The following is a 16,756-nucleotide window of genomic DNA, read 5'->3' on the forward strand; positions in this document are numbered from 1 at the left end:
ATAACTCTTTTACAATAGCACGCAGGACTGTCATAATTTACAAATTCAATAACTGCGAACATTTCCATGATAATTTCGAGCTGCAATTGCTGAATTAAAATTATTTTATTTTAATTGATTTACAGTATACAACATGATAAAATGCGTTACTTAAAAGGAATCGCTTAACTTCAGCATACTTGCACCTTGCAGGTAAAGCCAGGCCTTCACAAACCCAGCACCATTTTAGCTGCTAAAATGGCAGAAAATGAGAATCATGTACTTTCAATACGAATGTCACACCCATACTATTCAGAAAAAGAAATAAGTCGAATTTTGTCGACGCGAGATCCCAAAGAAAATAATTTGCGAATGCAGGCGTTCGCTTGGATATCAACACTTTCAAAAACTTTAAAATTGTATGCTTTTCCTCAAAATTATCTAGAATCTAACTTTTTTTTAGCCCTGTAAGGACCAGCGGCCTTGCAATGCTTTTATACAGTCGTTTCCAACTATTTTTTCCCGTGAATGAAATTCCTTTGCTGGTATGTTATTTGGATGTCTTTCGCACATGAGTATGCTGTGCTATTTGAAATTTTACGTATTCTGATATAAGAATATTCTGAATGCTGTACATTGGTCATACTATTAAAAAAGACTACAGTTTTTAATAATGTTAGCTCAGCTACTCCAAGTTATAAACATCATATTCTCTTGATTTAGGCTCTTTTTCTTTCAAAAATAACTAACACATTTAGGAGTGCGCTACTGCTTGCTTAGTAGTTGCTAGTAAAATCGAAGATACGGCCAAAAAGTTTCGTGATATTCTTTTAGCACATTATCTTCAAAAGCATCCAGGTTCTGAGGTCGATGCTCATTCACAAGTATGTTACAAGGTGCGCAATAATTGTTTTTTGTTTATAAGGAGACTTGCTTACAGGTGTATTAGCTAATCGAAGAGAACAAGAAGAGGATTCTAGGTTTAGAAAGAATGACACTGGAATTGATTTGTTTCGATTTTCGAGTCCGACATCCACACAATTACATGGTAAAATTTGCAAAATCACTGAAATGTATGACTGCTATTCATTTTACCTTATAATTTTCGAGTTAACTAATTTACTTTCAGTTTCATCTTCCACGGCAAGTATAGCTTGGAATGTCTGCACTGATGCTTATAAAACATACACAATGTTAAAATATCCAGCCCATATTGTTGCCGTCGCATCGATTTCTATTGCTTGCAAGTTACAGCAACTTCCTCAACCTATAATTCCCAGATCGTTCTTCGCTCCACCAGCACTAACGGAAGCAGTGATTGCGGATATACTCGATCTATATATGCATTATCAGCCTCACACTTGCATTGGTAATATGTATACAACGGAAAAATTACTTGGATTATGTGTTGACTTCCAACGAGCCCAAAAAAACTCTGGCCGTCCTCAAAAACCACCCCAAATTGACCCTCATTCTTCTTCTTTAGCAGATGAATACCGTGAGTCAAATAAGAGACTTCAAGAATCCAAAGAAAGTTGTGCCAGATTTATTTTAGACTGCGATAGAAAGTATTTTAATACCGAATTTGAAAAACGAATGCTGGAAGAAAGGAGAAATAAAGGTACGGTTTAATCTAATGGTTCCTTAATGAGTTATCTTACCATCGGTTTGTTCCTTCTTTCGACAGCATTCTGAACAGTATATTAATATGTGACATTACAAGTTACCAATTTCCAATTAACTTCCTTTTGAATGACAAAACTTTATTTTATGCGTTTTCTAAACATAATATGATTTAAAAAGCAGCTGACCTAAACCCTGCTATATCTTAAATATTCATTAAGTAAAAGGAAATTTCGTTCAAATTTCAGTGCAGTAAATGTTGATCAAAAGAAGGAATCGTGATAATCATACGTAACCCATTTCAGAGTGAAAGGTGTCATGCTTTTTTAAAGCAATCACGCTAATGGTGGGAAATTAAAAAAGGGACGATATCGCAAAAAAAAACTATATATAAAAAAAAATCATTTACTAGCGCTTCAAAACCAATATCAAGGTAAACACTAACGAATTTCAGTAGCCCATCCGGGTACATCTTCACCGGTTGCTCCAGTAGTCTCGATTTTGAACGTAGGATCAGCCACTTCGCGCAACCATGGAGAATTGCTCATGTAACCAGCATTGGTTCGCTTGGCAGGATCAAAACATAACATAGGAGATAAAAAGTCTGATATTTGTTGAGCCAACTCGGCTGAAAAATGGTATTTTTGCTCCAAAACATCTTTTAAAGGCCAAAACTTCAATTTATGAATATTTCGGAGTTCACCGCGACGGTTAAATAAATCGCGGGAGTGCTTTCCTGAAAGTGCCATTTGCTTAGGATAATTAACCAATAACTCAATAATTTGGGCAATGTGGTCATCCTCCTTAGAATAAGAATTCCCATTCCGTGGATCGAAAAGGTAATCGCCGGTTAGCAATTCAAAAATGATACAGGCAAAACTCCAGCAATCAGCGGAAGCTCCCCAGCGACATCCTAGAATTACTTCTGGAGACCTATACTGACGGGTTTGCACATCGTTGGTGAAATGCTTCCGTGTCCAGCACGCGTTACCGAGATCGGCAATTTTAACAGTGATTTTTGGAACGGGTTCCTGAGAACCGTTAACACCATCAAGTATAAGAGAATTATCTCCACTAGAAAACGGAGAATTAGGATGAGAATTATGCTTTTGAGAGTCACGAAGGCTGATTTCTGAAACAGCACCTTCTAATGAAGGAAAGCGGCTCAAAGTGGAAGTAAAAGGACTGCTAGGAATGACCTGGCCAGCAGGCTTAGAATTCTTAGTTGGATTTTTTGCAAATGTCTTGCGTTCTTGGGCAGAGTTATCTACAGATTGGCCACGTTTAATAATTGGAGCTTTGGCTGTATAACCAGTGTTATTTCTTGTTTTTGAAGAAGAGGTATTAGAAGTGGGGGAGGAAGTTGTTGCAGGTGCCTCAATATGTTGCAAGGCATCCTGATCAATGCATATTAAAACATTTTCGGGTTTAAGATCAGTATGAATGATCCCGCATTCTCGATGCAAGTAATCCAGAGCGATGAGTAATTGGTAGGCAATTTGCTTTACAATACCCACAGGTACTCCTCGATGGCCGTATGACTGTATCAAACTTAAAAGATTCTCACCGAGAACTTCGAATACCATACAGACATGAGCTCCATTAGGACCACGATGCACAAAATAATCGAGCAAAGAAATGATATGCTTTTTGCCCAAATGCTTTTCGTCCCCTTCTCTAATTTTCTGCAAAATGCGAATTTCATCAATTGAGGTCTCTCGATAGTGCTCTGCTGAACGCACCACCTTCAAAGCTACTCTCCGTTTGGCAGCTCGATCATATGCAAGCCAAACCGTTGAAAAATGTCCCCAGCCTAATTTTCTTTCAACGACATATCGACGGTGATGAAATTCTTCACCAATGTAGACTGGGTGGTATCCACCATAGTGATAGTCCTCTGCATTTTCTTCGTGCGTTTTTACCTTTTCCACCATGCTTTTTCCGTCTACTTCAGCATTGACCTTTTTATTAACATTTTTTCCATTCGTGATCACCTTTTCACTGACATGGTCAACTATTTCAGTGTGTCCCGGTTGTGACACTTTCGGTGACAAACTCGACCCGTCACTTCCCATTTCAAAATGGCTGGCTGCCCCGTATGAAGAAACTACTGATATGTCCCTCCAGCTCTTAAATTAAAATATCTGAGATATGTGAATACACCAATTCCTTCGTTGTTGTTGTTGTTTGTTCTGGTTATAAATACGGTATGGAGTAGTATTTTTAGTGCGAAAATCAACACGGGGAAACACCGTGGAGTCTTAGCACACTACCGAGGAAACTTTGCGCATTAGGAAGAGCGTTTCGATATAGTAAATAACAAAAAATGGGAAAATGGTTTACTAATTATTTTACGCCAGTAGGAGAAGCCACCTTTACACTCCGTTACTGTACCATAAATATTTTAATAATACTACTTAAAAATCCGTATATATGAATACCAATGACTAAGGCATCACTAAAAATATCAGCAGTTGATAGAATATGAACCCCCTGCGCTTTCATCCCATCGCTATCCCTTACTAACTACTTTTACCGAAGTAGCCCAGCCGTTAGAATTCCATAAGATGTGTTAAGGTCTTCCAAATTTATATCGTTATCCATTATAACTGTATCCCATTCAGCTCTTAGATCTCGACAGGATAGCTAGAAAAAATGTAAACAATTCTTGAGTCGTTGAAAAGAGGGATATTTAAGATCTGTTTTCTCTCTCAACATACGGCGTTCTTAAAATGAAAATTCTCAGATAATGTTCTAGCTTTACGGCATTCACACCTACGGCCCGAGATCTACTACCTACTCACACTAACCGTGATTCTACGGGCAAGACCTGGACTCGAAAACATTCAATTACATTGATAAAAACGGGATATAATAAATTGACAAGTATGGCCTGTGCTAACAGTTATTTTTGTTGAGGTCTTAGCAATGTATTATGGTAAACGGAAATCATATGTAAGGTTCATAACCAACCAATAAATATAAATGTCTATTTGAAAGGTACTTTTTTTGTGATGATCAGAAACATAAAGGAAACGGAGATCAACAAAAGTAATCATTGAGGATGATGAATTATTAAAGAAGTCACAAAAAGACAAAAGAAAGAGGCAGCGGGTAATAGAGATCATTTAAAACAAAGTCCATCGTTTCTAAATATCTAAACGGCAGCAAACTGGTTAAATTAACGAAAATAACAATAACAACAAGTAAATGCTGAGGCCATTAACCCAAGGCAACAAACCGCGGGCATGGTTTCTGAATAAAAAAGATGAATATAACAGAAATAAGAAAAACAAAAACTGGAAAAGAGAGGGTCAAGCAAATCAACTAAAAAGCGGACTTCTATGACGAATTAATCCTTTAGACAGTGCTTGCTCATTTGTCGTAATTTCGGCCCATATAAAAACAACATAAAAGGAACTGGAATAAGCCCAACTGCAACAAATCCGACCAGAGAACCAGCCCAACCAATTCCCAAATTATTGAACATTTGGGTTGTAAAAAGAGGAAATGCCGCGCCAAACGAACTTCTAAGTAATGTATTGGCCGCGATTGCAGAAGCAGAACATCCACTATAACAATCAATGATATAATTGATTGTTTGTTGAAAAATTGTAATGATTCCAAAGCCAATAAAACTACCTGCCAAAGTTGGAACAATCCAATGAATCCATGGATAATTACCAGTCCAAGCAAGCCAAAAGATGCCAATGGGAAAGACAATGCAACCGATCATCATGGAGGGAAGTCGTGCTTCAGGAACAGGTCTTCCTTTATTTTCATCCATCTTTTTAAAATAGTAGGGCTGGAACAGGGCAACGCTAGAGCATCCAATACAAACACCAACAAAAATAGCCAAATACGGAAGAGATTCAACACCCAACCTCCATTTTCGACTCTCCCCAAAAATAACTGGGTATGCTTCAAGTAATCCATAAAGGATACCATATACGAAAGCGGTATAAGTTGAAACCACAAGTAATATGGGCTCAAATATTAAAAGACGGAGAGGAAATGTGAAGTATTTGTGGAAAAAGTATGAGAATTCCAAGGGCTCTTCTTCTGATTTGGCATGTAAGCAATAGTTCCCAGTAAGTACTCTCACCTTGGACGCTCGTATCTCTGTAATTGTGCGGGTATATGTCTCACGGTGAAATATAATCATAGATGTAAATGCTGTGAATCCCATGATTGCAGTAATGTAGGACGTCCATCTCCATCCCAAGTATGATTTTCCAATAAAACCACCAACAATTGGACTCATTAACGGTCCATTAAAAATAATAGCAGAGTAAACTGCAATCACAAGACCACGAGTTCGAGCACTGAACATATCCGAAAAGGAACCAGCGACAGTCGTAATTGGTGAACTACCAAAAAATCCACAAAAGAAACGACAGATCATAACGGTTTGGATATCTTTGGCCGTCGCAACGGCAATATGGAAAATACAGAAGATAAATACAGCAATAATCATTGGTCGTCTACGACCAAATAATTCACACATAGGAGCCCATACAACAGGTCCTGAGGCAAATCCAAGGACGTAAAGACTAATTCCCAGTAAAGCCACCGTGCGACAAACGTGAAATTTGACCATAACCTCGGGTACAGCACCTGAGAAAATAGAAGAACCAAAACCGGCGCACAAACACGCACTGCCCATAACAGCTACGTTACGAAGCTTTTTGGCTAAAGGCCAATTAACAGCCAAGTCAGGGTCATCAGGGCCGTCTAATGTGACTATGAAATCCTGAGGATTGCTAATGACCGGATATTTTTTGAGAGATTCTTCTAATTCCGAAGAGACAGAGGATTGATACCGATCATGATGATTGGATTGCTGTTTTTCAAGGTCGAAGCTAGCACTTTCGCTTGACGATTCTGAAGTACGTTCGGCCATGAGTATAGAGAGATGGGTTTAAACACCTTCGATAATGTTGAATTGAGCGACAAAGGAAGATTAGACAAGCGTGTGCATAGGATATAAAATAATACTATACAACGCTTTTATGATAGTAAAAACTGGATATAGTGAAATCAACCCACTATCCGTATTGAAAGGAAATATGTATAACTTTCAAAATGCAAAAATTGAAATAGAGAAAAGTTGAAAGAAAAAAAAGACAGCACAGCTGTATTTCAATCTAATATCGTATCACAAAAGAGTAAGATACAAAAGAAGGATGAGAAGGAGGTATATGTATATTTTTTAGGTTAATTTCTGTTAGATATACACATGTATATATATTATATATATATGAATTTTATATCACAAACTCCAATCTTTATTTCTTAGATAAAAAAAAATAAAAATTAGCAGCGAAGATCAAATATTTGGAAGACTGGTGAATCAACCAATCTATGGAACATACCACCCTGATTATCAAAAGTAAATCAGACGCAAGCGGTGAAAAAAGAAGAACCGAAGATATCCAAGAACCAATTCTAGTCTGACGGTGTAATTACAGAGAATTTGTTAATACGTTCAGCTATTTCTATTGCACTGACAACAGTATTAAACTTTAACTTCTTAGAATAAGTATTTCTTGAAGAAAGAAGCTAATAGCTCTTTTTAAAGATTAAAACCGACTGGAGACATTCAATGCAACAATTTGCTGCGAAAAGGTTCTGGGGAGATAGCGATATATCGATAGAAAATTTTGTACCCGGACTCTTATATTCCGATTTTGCCAGCAAACTCTGAGCCTGGCTGCAACACACAGTAACGAGATGCGCAAAATATATAAAGCCTAAAATCAGTTTCTATAAGTTTATAAACTATCTGATGCTAATAAGATATTCAACTCTGAGCAATCAATGCCAAACTACCTCAAATAGCGCAAATGCGTTACGGTGTTAGGTTTTGAAATTCGCTTGTCAATCCGTTTTAATAAACGTGGATCCTTTGAACAATCCAATTATATTAGGCAAATGGTATAGCCTTGATTTTTAGTGTCGGTAAAAGGATGTACCTAATCAGCGAAAAACTCAAGACAGGAAAAAAAGTTCCGAGGCTTTGTTTTAGCGTAGATAGTCGAGCAAGCCGTCAGCAATAGACTCGGGAATTTTTCTTTAAAACCTCAGAAAGGTTGCATGAGTTTGTGGTACCGATCGTTATAGTTAGTTTTGTAAGCACACAAAATTTAGTAATGTACTTGTCGCTTAACTTAATACAATGTTTGTTTCTGAAACGATGAACCAGGTTTCAGCTTCCTAATTGTCGGTACAGAGGATAAACTTGATTTTTTATAATCCAACTTGGAACACAGTTCAAGCAATCGTCGTTTTTGTATATCGATAAGCAAGTAGGAGGAGCTCAGGCTTTATTAGAAAAGATGCTACAGATAACACCATTCAAATGTGTCATTCGGTGTTAAAAACACATAAAAATTACTGTCAAAGTAGACCTGATAAAATCAGTCTAAATAACCATAATTGCAAAGATATTCGTTAAGTGCCAATATGAATGACTTTACCAACAATAAGGTAGCCAGTTTAAATCAACCGTTATAGACCCTGTCAATTGAAGTTTTAAGCATTGGTTCATACTGACCCCTTTCCAAATTACTATGGATTATTTGGCCTGAGGTAAATCCCAACTCTTTTGCTCATTTATGTCTAATTGACAACGATTTATTTTTGTTTGAGCTCACTCTCTCATCAAAGTGTTTTCTTAAACCGAAAACTCTTACAAGGGAATCAAATTAATTAAAAATTATTTTTGAATAAGATTTTGCATGGCTCAATAAAATATGTGGTATATGGTTAATGATAAAACATTATAGAGAAAGCGCGTCGCGAATTAGCTTGTAAAAAAATGATGTGCCAAGCAAACCTTCTACCACCAAATGGAAATTTCCTTTCCTCTTACACAGAATACTCATGTATTTTAGAATAGCGTTTTATTTATGATTGATTGCAATTGAAACGCGTAAAATCCATTAAAACGCTATTGTCAGACGCAGCTCAATTGAGATATACATATATATATGATGTTTTAACGTACTTACAAAACTGTGTACTTAAGCTATTAATTAAGTCAACTAAAAGACGTGTTAATTTTGCAAAGATTAATTATTATGATTTTTTAATTTCTAATCAATCATCTATATTTCGACGTATTAGCTCTAGTCGAGAATAAAAAAAATTACAGAAAAAGTTTTCCGAATTTTTGGAGAAAAACAAGCACATCAGTTTTTTTTAATAATCCGTATTAGTCAAAATATCATTAGAAAAAAAGGGGTACGGAATAATAAAACAGGTGAACCAAGAAGCAGATAAAAACAGCAAAGGTCTATTAAATTCTAAATAAGGTGAAAATTAAATGTTTTTAAAAAGAGAAATAACTTATGGACCATAAACCGTTAAAAGAAAAAAATGGAAGAATAAAAATTGTTGTCTGAAGAAGACCCCAAAGTGATTAAAACTGAGCAGTCATTTTACTCTTTGCACGAATCTTTTTTCCAAAGAAGAAAAAGGCAAATGGCATAGGAATTAAAGCGGTAGCAATAAATCCTAAAAGCGAACCTGCCCATCCAACGCCCATATTATGAAACATTTGTACTGCAAAAAGGGGAAATCCTCCAGCAACAGCACTCCTCATGATGACATTTGCTGCAAAAACAGAGGCAGCACGGAATAAATATGCGTCTAACAAATAGTTAAGGCATTGCAAAAAAATAAGTAAAATTCCAGCACCCGTTAAAAGGCCAGAGAGAGTTGGAACGATCCAGTGAACATATGTATAATAACCAGACCAAGCTAGCCAAAAAATACCTGCAGGAAACAAAAAAGAGCCTATCATCATTGGAGGTAACCTAGCCTCAGGCGCCGGCTTATTTCCGGCTTTAATGACTTGGCGAAAATACCATGGTTCAAATAAACAATTGATGCCACATCCAATGAATACACCTACCAGTATACCAATATAAGGAAGAGCTGAGACACCAAGAGGAAAATGGCGTCCTTCTTGAAAGATTACAGGATAAGCTTCCAACAACAGATAAATAATGGCATAGACAAACGAACAGTACAAGGAGACGAGAAACACGATGGGTTCAGTGGCAAGCATCTTAAGGGGAATAAGTAAATAGTTCATTATAATATCACGAGCCGATAGCGATTCTTCTTCAGATCTGGCATGAACCAGTTGATTTCCAGTTATTTCTCGATACTCCTGTACCTTATTTTCTGTGATGGTTTTTAAATAAGTCTCTTCACAGAAGAGGTAAATGAGAATGATAGACAAAAATCCCATAAACGAAGTGATGTACTCAGTCCATCTCCACCCCAAATAAGATTTCGTCAAGAAGCCACCTACAATTGGAGCAACTAATGGACCAACAAAAATTACAGCAGCAAAGATGGTAATAGCAGTACCGCGGTATCGGTTGGGATACATATCAGCGAAAGCAGCAGCCACGACACAAAGAGGAACACAGGCACCATAACCACCGAAGAAACGACAAATCATGATAGTTTGAATGTCTTGTGCTGTAGCCACGGCAATTTGAAACACACTAAAAAGAAAAAGCCCGATGTATAAAGGTGTTTTACGACCTGTAATTTCGGACATAGGAGCCCAACAAATTGGTCCTAAACAATAGCCAAGCATGAAAAGAGAAACATTAAGCAACGAAGTTGTCATACCAATATGGTATTTTTTAGCAAGAGTAGCGGAAGCAGGGGAGAGAACGGATGAACCCCATGCAATTGTTAAAGATGCATAAGCGTAAATTGAAGTGGTCTTCATCTTACGCCAAAAAGTCCAATTTAAAGCAATGGAAGGACTGTCAGGAGCCAATTCAAAAATAAATAACTCGGGTGCCTCTACCGTAGGAAATTGCTTACCTTGAAAATCCGGGTCACTAAGCAATTTAGCCATGGGGGGTTCCAATTCACCCTTCTCAGCTAAAGAAGAAATGTCGGACAACTCATTGGCTGGTTCACGACTATTCATATTGCCATTAGCAGGGTAATAGGCTGAAGCAGAATTGGAAAGGTTTCTATACAATGATCCATGGGTCGGTACTTGGTACAAAGAAGGATTGTCAGTAGCACTGCGATACTGCCCTTCAGGCTCCGTAGTGGCTGACTGGTAAGCACCATTCAGCACATCATTAGTGTTTTTTGGAGTATCGGCATTAACAGAGGATTCCGACATTAATAAAACAATGGTTAATAATAAAAATAATGGCGTAAATCAGTTGTATGAAATGGAAAAAGGTCAATTAGATGCAATCTTCCTATTCTTATATCAAAAGGAAAGATCCTGATGTAAAAAACGCAAGCACAAAGAAATAAAGGAAAAATCAATTATATGAAGTTCAATGACTTTTAAAAAATATTCTTTTTGACAAAAATAGATTGATGTAATTAAAATACAAGAGTGCGCTCCGATAATCACAGTCACTCAAATAAGAGAAAGAAAAGGTATAAACGAGAACGAGCAAAGAGGAATGATTATATGTTTTTTCGTAGAATGAAAGAACTGTTTTTTAATAGAAAAAATCGGCGAAGCCTAAAAGGGATAAAAGCCTGTTCTTCTGCGTGAATAATTTATGCGACAAATACTTTTTTATGTTAGGAAGATGTACTATACAACAATCAGTGAGCGTGCACCAGTGTTTCAATCTATTCTTTTGAATCAAGAAAACACTAAAAAATGAATTTTCAAGAGGGCATCCTACTATTTATATAGTAAATTGCCTCGATAAATAAAAAAATATGTCCGGCCGAAGATGGTTTGGGATTGCCCTTTAATCCATAGCGTTGATACCTCACGCCAAATGGGTATTTAATTGCCATCAAAAAGTATAAGGCCTCGTTTAAACTTGTAATTTGTGATCGAGATACCCAGCCAAGTGATTTCAACATTTATGGTCTTCATCCTTGCGACTATTACTTACATCTCCTTTAATAGCAAAGCTATCGTTGTTACCCGATGGTGGTGAAAAGTGTTACCTCAAATGCCACTAAACTTCGTACGTAAATCTCTAATTAAGTTTAGGATTGACGTCCTGTAACGAGATCTCACTATCTTGTGCCAAGAGATGTCTCAAAATAATAACCATTGAATGAAGTATTTAATCATTTACTAAAAAGAGAGAAAAAAGTCGACCAATCTCAAATTCCCAAATACCATATATTCAAATTGCCATATGTATAAAGACAAAAATGAGAGAATTAATAGTAAGTTGAAGATCTAAATCTTGATATTCCCTGTATTATGATTGGCAAAACGCTTTGAAGTTATTATAAATATCCAATATTTCTTTCAACCTTTTTTTTTAGGGGATTTTCAAAAAGGATAGTCATTTTTCTCCTTTATTCGTCAGCACCATAATTTAACGCTTGCTCCCTTCCAGCGAAAATCAACTTAACATCGAATATTGCCAGAGATTTGATATCACTAACGATGACTTGATTTGGTTTTTAAGTAACAAACAGACAGATATTCCATAGCAGCTTTTACCCCATAATAAGCAAATTTTGTTTTTCACAATGCAACTTGTGCTTCAGCAGTATCCTTTTTTTTCTTTCTTTATAAAAATTTTGCATTCCCTTTGTAGCTCTTGCTTATAATTTCAAAGCAAGACTTACTAAAAGCTTAGAAGTACCTTGTCTTATAATAATCATATTCGACGCTCTATAAATGCTTCAAGTTCGCTGCGTCGTGGTAAATCCCGTGAGACGAAAATTGAATACTCACAATTTTAGTAGCATAAACTGACAAAAGCAAAACGCCTAGTAACCGCGTGGTTTTTTCTCATCATTTAGCGAAAGGGATGAACTGGAATTTGATATAAGCTCGGGCATCTCATCATGCAGACATGATAAAGTAAACACTTTCCCCCAAATAACAATTTTAGCCGGACTTATGTTGTTTAACAAAAGCAGGTTGTTCCTTTTATTGAATATTTAGCAACGAAGTTTAATGAGTAAGGCATTTTCAGGTTGATTAAAGAGGAGAAGAAAAGACAGACAAATTTTAGACAAAAGGATTGTTAATTGGTCGATTGTTTCATTCTTTTAAAATTTCAGTTAGACAGATTACAACAAGAAATTCAAATGTATACGAAAGCTTAGCAGGAAGTATACGCCAAAAAGTTCATATTTGTTTAACCCGTCTCGGGGAAAGATTAAAAGAGAAAATATATTTATTATAATATATTTCATGACAAAATAAATAAAACAAGATCTCAAATATATTTTTCTCTATTATTTATACTTTTTCCTTAATGGTAGGATGTAAGTATTGAAAATGAAAAAGAGGTGCCATTTTCTCTACGCAATCCTCGTATATTTTCATTTTTTTCGATCATAAAGACGTCGTAGAATAATCAGAATACTATTTTTAAAGTGTAAAGCAGTGGTCAATAAATAGTATAGAGGGAAATAGAAACAGTGTTGAAAGGGGGTTTACGACCGCTCACAAATGGAAGGTATTTTTTCGAATTAGTTTTTTTTTTAAAGGAGAACAGAAGAAAAAAAGGATCCGGGTCCCAATTTTAGAAAATAGTCGGCTCTTGATTTGATTATTTATTAAGAGAGGAAAACTAGAAAATGGGAAACGTTCCAATGATAAACCAACCATGAATAATAGTATTATACGTAAAAAACAGTATTTTTTTTTTTTTTAAACAACAAAACACAAACAAAAAATTGAATAACACAATAATTTTTTTGCTGATCTCTAAACCTTCTTTTTTTTTTTTTTTTTTTTTTTTTTAATGAAAAGAAACAATAAAAAAAAAATAATAAAAGAAATCAGAAGCAAATAAAAAGGTTAAGTCTTATTGTTACACGTCTTAAAAATCGACGGCCATCTTGCTCATTCGACGAATCTTTCTTCCAAAAAAGAAAAAAACAAATGGCATAGGAATTAAAGCGGTAGCAATAAATCCTAGAAGTGAACCTGCCCATCCAACGCCCATATTATGAAACATTTGCACAGCAAAAAGAGGGAATCCAGCTGCCATTGCGCTTCTCATAATTGTGTTCGCGGCAATTGCAGACGCAGCTCGAAATAAATAGGCATCAATTAAATAATTAATACATTGCAAGAAAATTAGTAAAATTCCACAGCCAGTAGCTAATCCAGATAATGCAGGCACAACCCAGTTAACATATGAGTAATGACCCGACCAAGATAACCAAAAAATACCTGCTGGAAACATGAAACAGCCGATCATCATCGGAGGTAAACGAGCTTCCGGATCTGGCTTTCCACCTTGAGCTAAACATTTTCTGTAATACCAAGGTTCAAAGGCGATATTAATACCAGAACCAATAAACACCCCAACTAATAGACCAATGTATGGCAATTCCGCAACACCCATGGAAAAATGGCGTTTTTCCCCAAAAATAATGGGGTAAGCCTCGAGCAGTAAATAAAGAATAGCGTAAACGAATGAGCTATAAAGAGTAATGAGAAAACAAATGGGTTCGGTAAATAACAGCTTCATTGGAACTAGCAAGTAATTTTTTGCTATATCACTCAAGGTGAGAACCTCCTCTTCTGATTTAGCATGGACGAAATAGTTTCCAGTTATGGCACGATACTCTTTAGCCTTACCTTGGATAATGGCCTTTGAATATGTTTCATCACAAAATAAGTAGACAATGATCAGAGCGAAAAATCCCATAAATGAAGTAATGTACTCTGTCCATCTCCATCCCAAATAAGATTTCGTGAGAAATCCACCAACGATAGGAGACACCAAAGGACCATCAAACACCATAGCAGAGAATAGCGTAATGGCGGTTCCACGATATTTGTTGGAGTACATATCGGCCAATGCTGCAGCGACAACCGTTAATGGAGCGCTAGCAAAAAAGCCGGCAAAAAATCGACACATCATAATCGTTTGAATGTCTTTGCCAACAGCAACACTAATGTTAAAAATACCAAAACCCAACATTCCAATTAATATAGGAGGTTTCCTACCACTTAGTTCAGACAGCGGAGCCCAAATAATAGGACCCGAACAATAACCGAGTAAAAACACTGTCATGGTAAGCAAAGATACGGTAAGACTAATGTGAAAAACAGTAGTGATAGCTTCAGCAGGTACAGCGAAAACAGAAGATGCAAAACTAGAACAAAGTGCAACATACGCTAAAATGCAAGTAGTTTTAAGCTTACGTTTAAATGGCCAATTTACAGCGATCAAAGGACTTTTCGGATCGATTGAAAAGACAAATCGCTCAGGTTCTTCGACAACGGGAAACACTTGTAAAAGAGGATCTTGGATACATTTTTCCACATCATCAGGGTTTGGCTCAGTTTTGGAATTTTGGTTGGAAGGATTACTATTTACAGGTGTTAAATTTTGAAAACTTTCACCAGCAGTAGTAGGATATCTCGCAGCAAATCTGGCAGAAGTTGAGAAATTGGAAGTGGCAGATCTCGAAAGCTGCGGCAATTGGTATGAATTGTTAGACGCATGGCTTACAGTATGATACAACTCTGGATGAGCAGATGCAGATTGGGAGACAGTATTTTGCAAGGCTAGCTCTTCGGCCGTAGGAGTTGAAGACATTGTGAATCCGGAACTTTTTTAATCTAATGAGTGACGGAGAAGGGGATTAAACAAGAAAAAAGAAAAAAGGCTGCTAATATTGCCAAATCGGACGAAATGTAGTATATAAACCCAGTAGATGGTAGCAAAGTAAAATAAAAACACACACACAAACACAGATGGTACTACTAAAGTAAGAAACGTAAAGTAGCAAGGAAGAAAAATAGGAAAAGAAAAATTAAACAGTTAAAAGAAGGTGACGGATGAAAGATGAAATGCTGTGAAAGATCGTATGGTTTCGAGTAAAGATCAAACGAATTAATTAAAATTGAGCAAACCACAAAAACTCAGAAATAAATATGTGAATAAACAGTTCCACCAAAAAAAGGTGAAGCTTAAATGACAATAAAAATGATAATAACAATAAATAAGTTGAAGAGAAATTCTTCCCTAAACAACGAAAGACAAAGAAAAGAAGTCTATGATAGTGGTATGAAGCGTATTAACTTGCAAACTTGGTACAAATAACTCGTTTCCTAAGCAAGATATGATTTTCCACGTGTTTAATAAATAAGAAAAAAACTGATGCGAAGAGTCAAGGGTGAAATTTGAAGCAAAGGAAAGGAGGAAATCGGATAAATAAAATGTAAAAATATGGCCTTTCTGAATTCGTCTATAGAAAGGTAAAAAGTACGAAGAACGTTCTAAATCCAAGTAAATAAAGAGGAAAAAAAAAGTTTTTGTAATGGGAGTAAAGAATTAAATGATCAAACGTTAGGAAAAAAAACCAAATGCGAAATAATTGGTTTATTTTTTTTTTTTGTTGGTAAAATTAAAAACACACAGAGAAGAAGAAAAGGAAACCCCACCTAACTACTAAATGGAAAAAAGACGGAAAGTGTTTCGATAGAAGGATGAAAACAAACCGAAACGAAAGGGGATTTTAAATATTTGCTACGCGATCAATCACTTTCGGCACGAAAGCAAAACGATTCGAAAAAATATTAAGTTTGTATATATACCGAATACAAAAAAAAATGGTAAGGATAATTTACAACCTGGTTTTTGGAGTGACGGTTTAAGAAAAAGAAAGGGAAACAAAAATTTTAAAAAGTACACTAAAAGGGACGAAGGGAAAAAAAAAACAATAAACAAAAACAAGCTCAAATAAAATAAAACAGGATGGCAAGAGAAAGAAAATGCTCTGTCCTCTATTGCGGCTGATATAAATTAAAGAATAACGAGACGCGTTTTGTGAAAGCACAATTTAGCTAGAGAAAACCAATCTAAAGTACTTTGTACTTAGTTTTATGCGCAGTAAACAACAATATGTCTGCTACAGCGAAGAAGGAGGGCGAGAAAACAAGACACAGGTAATTTAAGTATCTTTTACCTAAGGGGGACGGCATCAGCAATCAATTGGTATGACGCAGAGATATGATCTACAAGAAAGCAATGTACTCGGTCACAATGAAGCCGAAGCGACAAGTATAGAAAATTTTTTGAAACACGCGGCTTTATTCATTAAACTCCGAAGCAATTGACAAAATGAAGAAATTGAAGTCAAACAGGTAAACATGCGTTGGGCGACACAAAAATTTGCCAAGGTTCCGTGGTCTCCGTTATAA

The 16,756-nt window shown here is 36.1% G+C and overlaps 5 protein-coding genes and 4 long non-coding RNA genes across 9 annotated transcripts; 5 read left to right on the forward strand and 4 right to left on the reverse strand.

Moving 5' to 3' along the window:
* The first annotated feature begins 208 nt into the window (after positions 1-208).
* Positions 209-1,734, forward strand: lsc1 (Lsk1 associated cyclin). The gene is made up of 5 exons (NM_001431015.1): positions 209-398; positions 443-524; positions 738-863; positions 929-1,052; positions 1,109-1,734. The coding sequence occupies exons 1-5, from the start codon at positions 238-240 to the stop codon at positions 1,609-1,611; spliced, it is 996 nt and encodes a 331-aa protein (NP_001417959.1). The 5' UTR covers positions 209-237; the 3' UTR covers positions 1,612-1,734.
* dsk1 (SR protein-specific kinase Dsk1) lies at positions 669-3,796 on the reverse strand. The gene has a single exon (NM_001021234.3). The coding sequence runs from the start codon at positions 3,675-3,677 to the stop codon at positions 2,043-2,045; it is 1,635 nt and encodes a 544-aa protein (NP_595327.1). The 5' UTR covers positions 3,678-3,796; the 3' UTR covers positions 669-2,042.
* Positions 3,797-4,465: 669 nt separating this feature from the next.
* On the reverse strand, positions 4,466-7,235 carry SPOM_SPBC530.15C (spermidine family transporter). The gene has a single exon (NM_001021235.4). It carries the CDS (start codon positions 6,503-6,505, stop codon positions 4,955-4,957), a length of 1,551 nt encoding a protein of 516 aa, NP_595328.2. The 5' UTR covers positions 6,506-7,235; the 3' UTR covers positions 4,466-4,954.
* On the forward strand, positions 6,949-8,388 carry SPOM_SPNCRNA.1387. Its single transcript, NR_150265.1, has one exon. It is a non-coding gene; the product is annotated as a non-coding RNA (long non-coding RNA).
* Positions 8,389-8,643: 255 nt separating this feature from the next.
* On the reverse strand, positions 8,644-12,227 carry SPOM_SPBC36.01C (spermidine family transporter). Its single transcript, NM_001021237.3, has one exon. The coding sequence runs from the start codon at positions 10,766-10,768 to the stop codon at positions 9,026-9,028; it is 1,743 nt and encodes a 580-aa protein (NP_595329.1). The 5' UTR covers positions 10,769-12,227; the 3' UTR covers positions 8,644-9,025.
* On the forward strand, positions 11,735-12,107 carry prl34. The gene has a single exon (NR_150746.1). It is a non-coding gene; the product is annotated as a non-coding RNA, poly(A)-bearing (long non-coding RNA).
* A 544-nt stretch (positions 12,228-12,771) lies between the features above and the next one.
* Positions 12,772-15,149, reverse strand: SPOM_SPBC36.02C (spermidine family transporter; the record flags this gene model as incomplete). The annotated part of the gene is made up of 1 exon (NM_001021238.3): positions 12,772-15,149. The coding sequence occupies one exon, from the start codon at positions 15,147-15,149 to the stop codon at positions 13,416-13,418; it is 1,734 nt and encodes a 577-aa protein (NP_595330.1). The 3' UTR covers positions 12,772-13,415.
* On the forward strand, positions 14,088-15,518 carry SPOM_SPNCRNA.4897. The gene has a single exon (NR_194252.1). It is a non-coding gene; the product is annotated as a non-coding RNA (long non-coding RNA).
* An 18-nt stretch (positions 15,519-15,536) lies between these two features.
* SPOM_SPNCRNA.4898 lies at positions 15,537-16,753 on the forward strand. The gene has a single exon (NR_194253.1). It is a non-coding gene; the product is annotated as a non-coding RNA (long non-coding RNA).
* Positions 16,754-16,756: the final 3 nt, after the last annotated feature.

This window comes from Schizosaccharomyces pombe (assembly GCF_000002945.2).
Source record: "Schizosaccharomyces pombe strain 972h- genome assembly, chromosome: II".
Lineage (NCBI taxonomy): Eukaryota > Fungi > Ascomycota > Schizosaccharomycetes > Schizosaccharomycetales > Schizosaccharomycetaceae > Schizosaccharomyces > Schizosaccharomyces pombe.

Coding starts and splice junctions, on each gene's coding strand:
- SPOM_SPBC36.01C (NM_001021237.3), bottom strand. CDS start 10,768: ATGTCGGAATCCTCTGTTAATGCCGATACTCCAAAAAACACTAATGAT.
- SPOM_SPBC530.15C (NM_001021235.4), bottom strand. CDS start 6,505: ATGGCCGAACGTACTTCAGAATCGTCAAGCGAAAGTGCTAGCTTCGAC.
- lsc1 (NM_001431015.1), top strand. CDS start 238: ATGGCAGAAAATGAGAATCATGTACTTTCAATACGAATGTCACACCCA. Junction 399..442: donor CTTTCAAAAACTTTAAAATT/GTATGCTTTTCC, acceptor ACTTTTTTTTAG/CCCTGTAAGGACCAGCGGCC. Junction 1,053..1,108: donor ATTTGCAAAATCACTGAAAT/GTATGACTGCTA, acceptor ATTTACTTTCAG/TTTCATCTTCCACGGCAAGT.
- dsk1 (NM_001021234.3), bottom strand. CDS start 3,677: ATGGGAAGTGACGGGTCGAGTTTGTCACCGAAAGTGTCACAACCGGGA.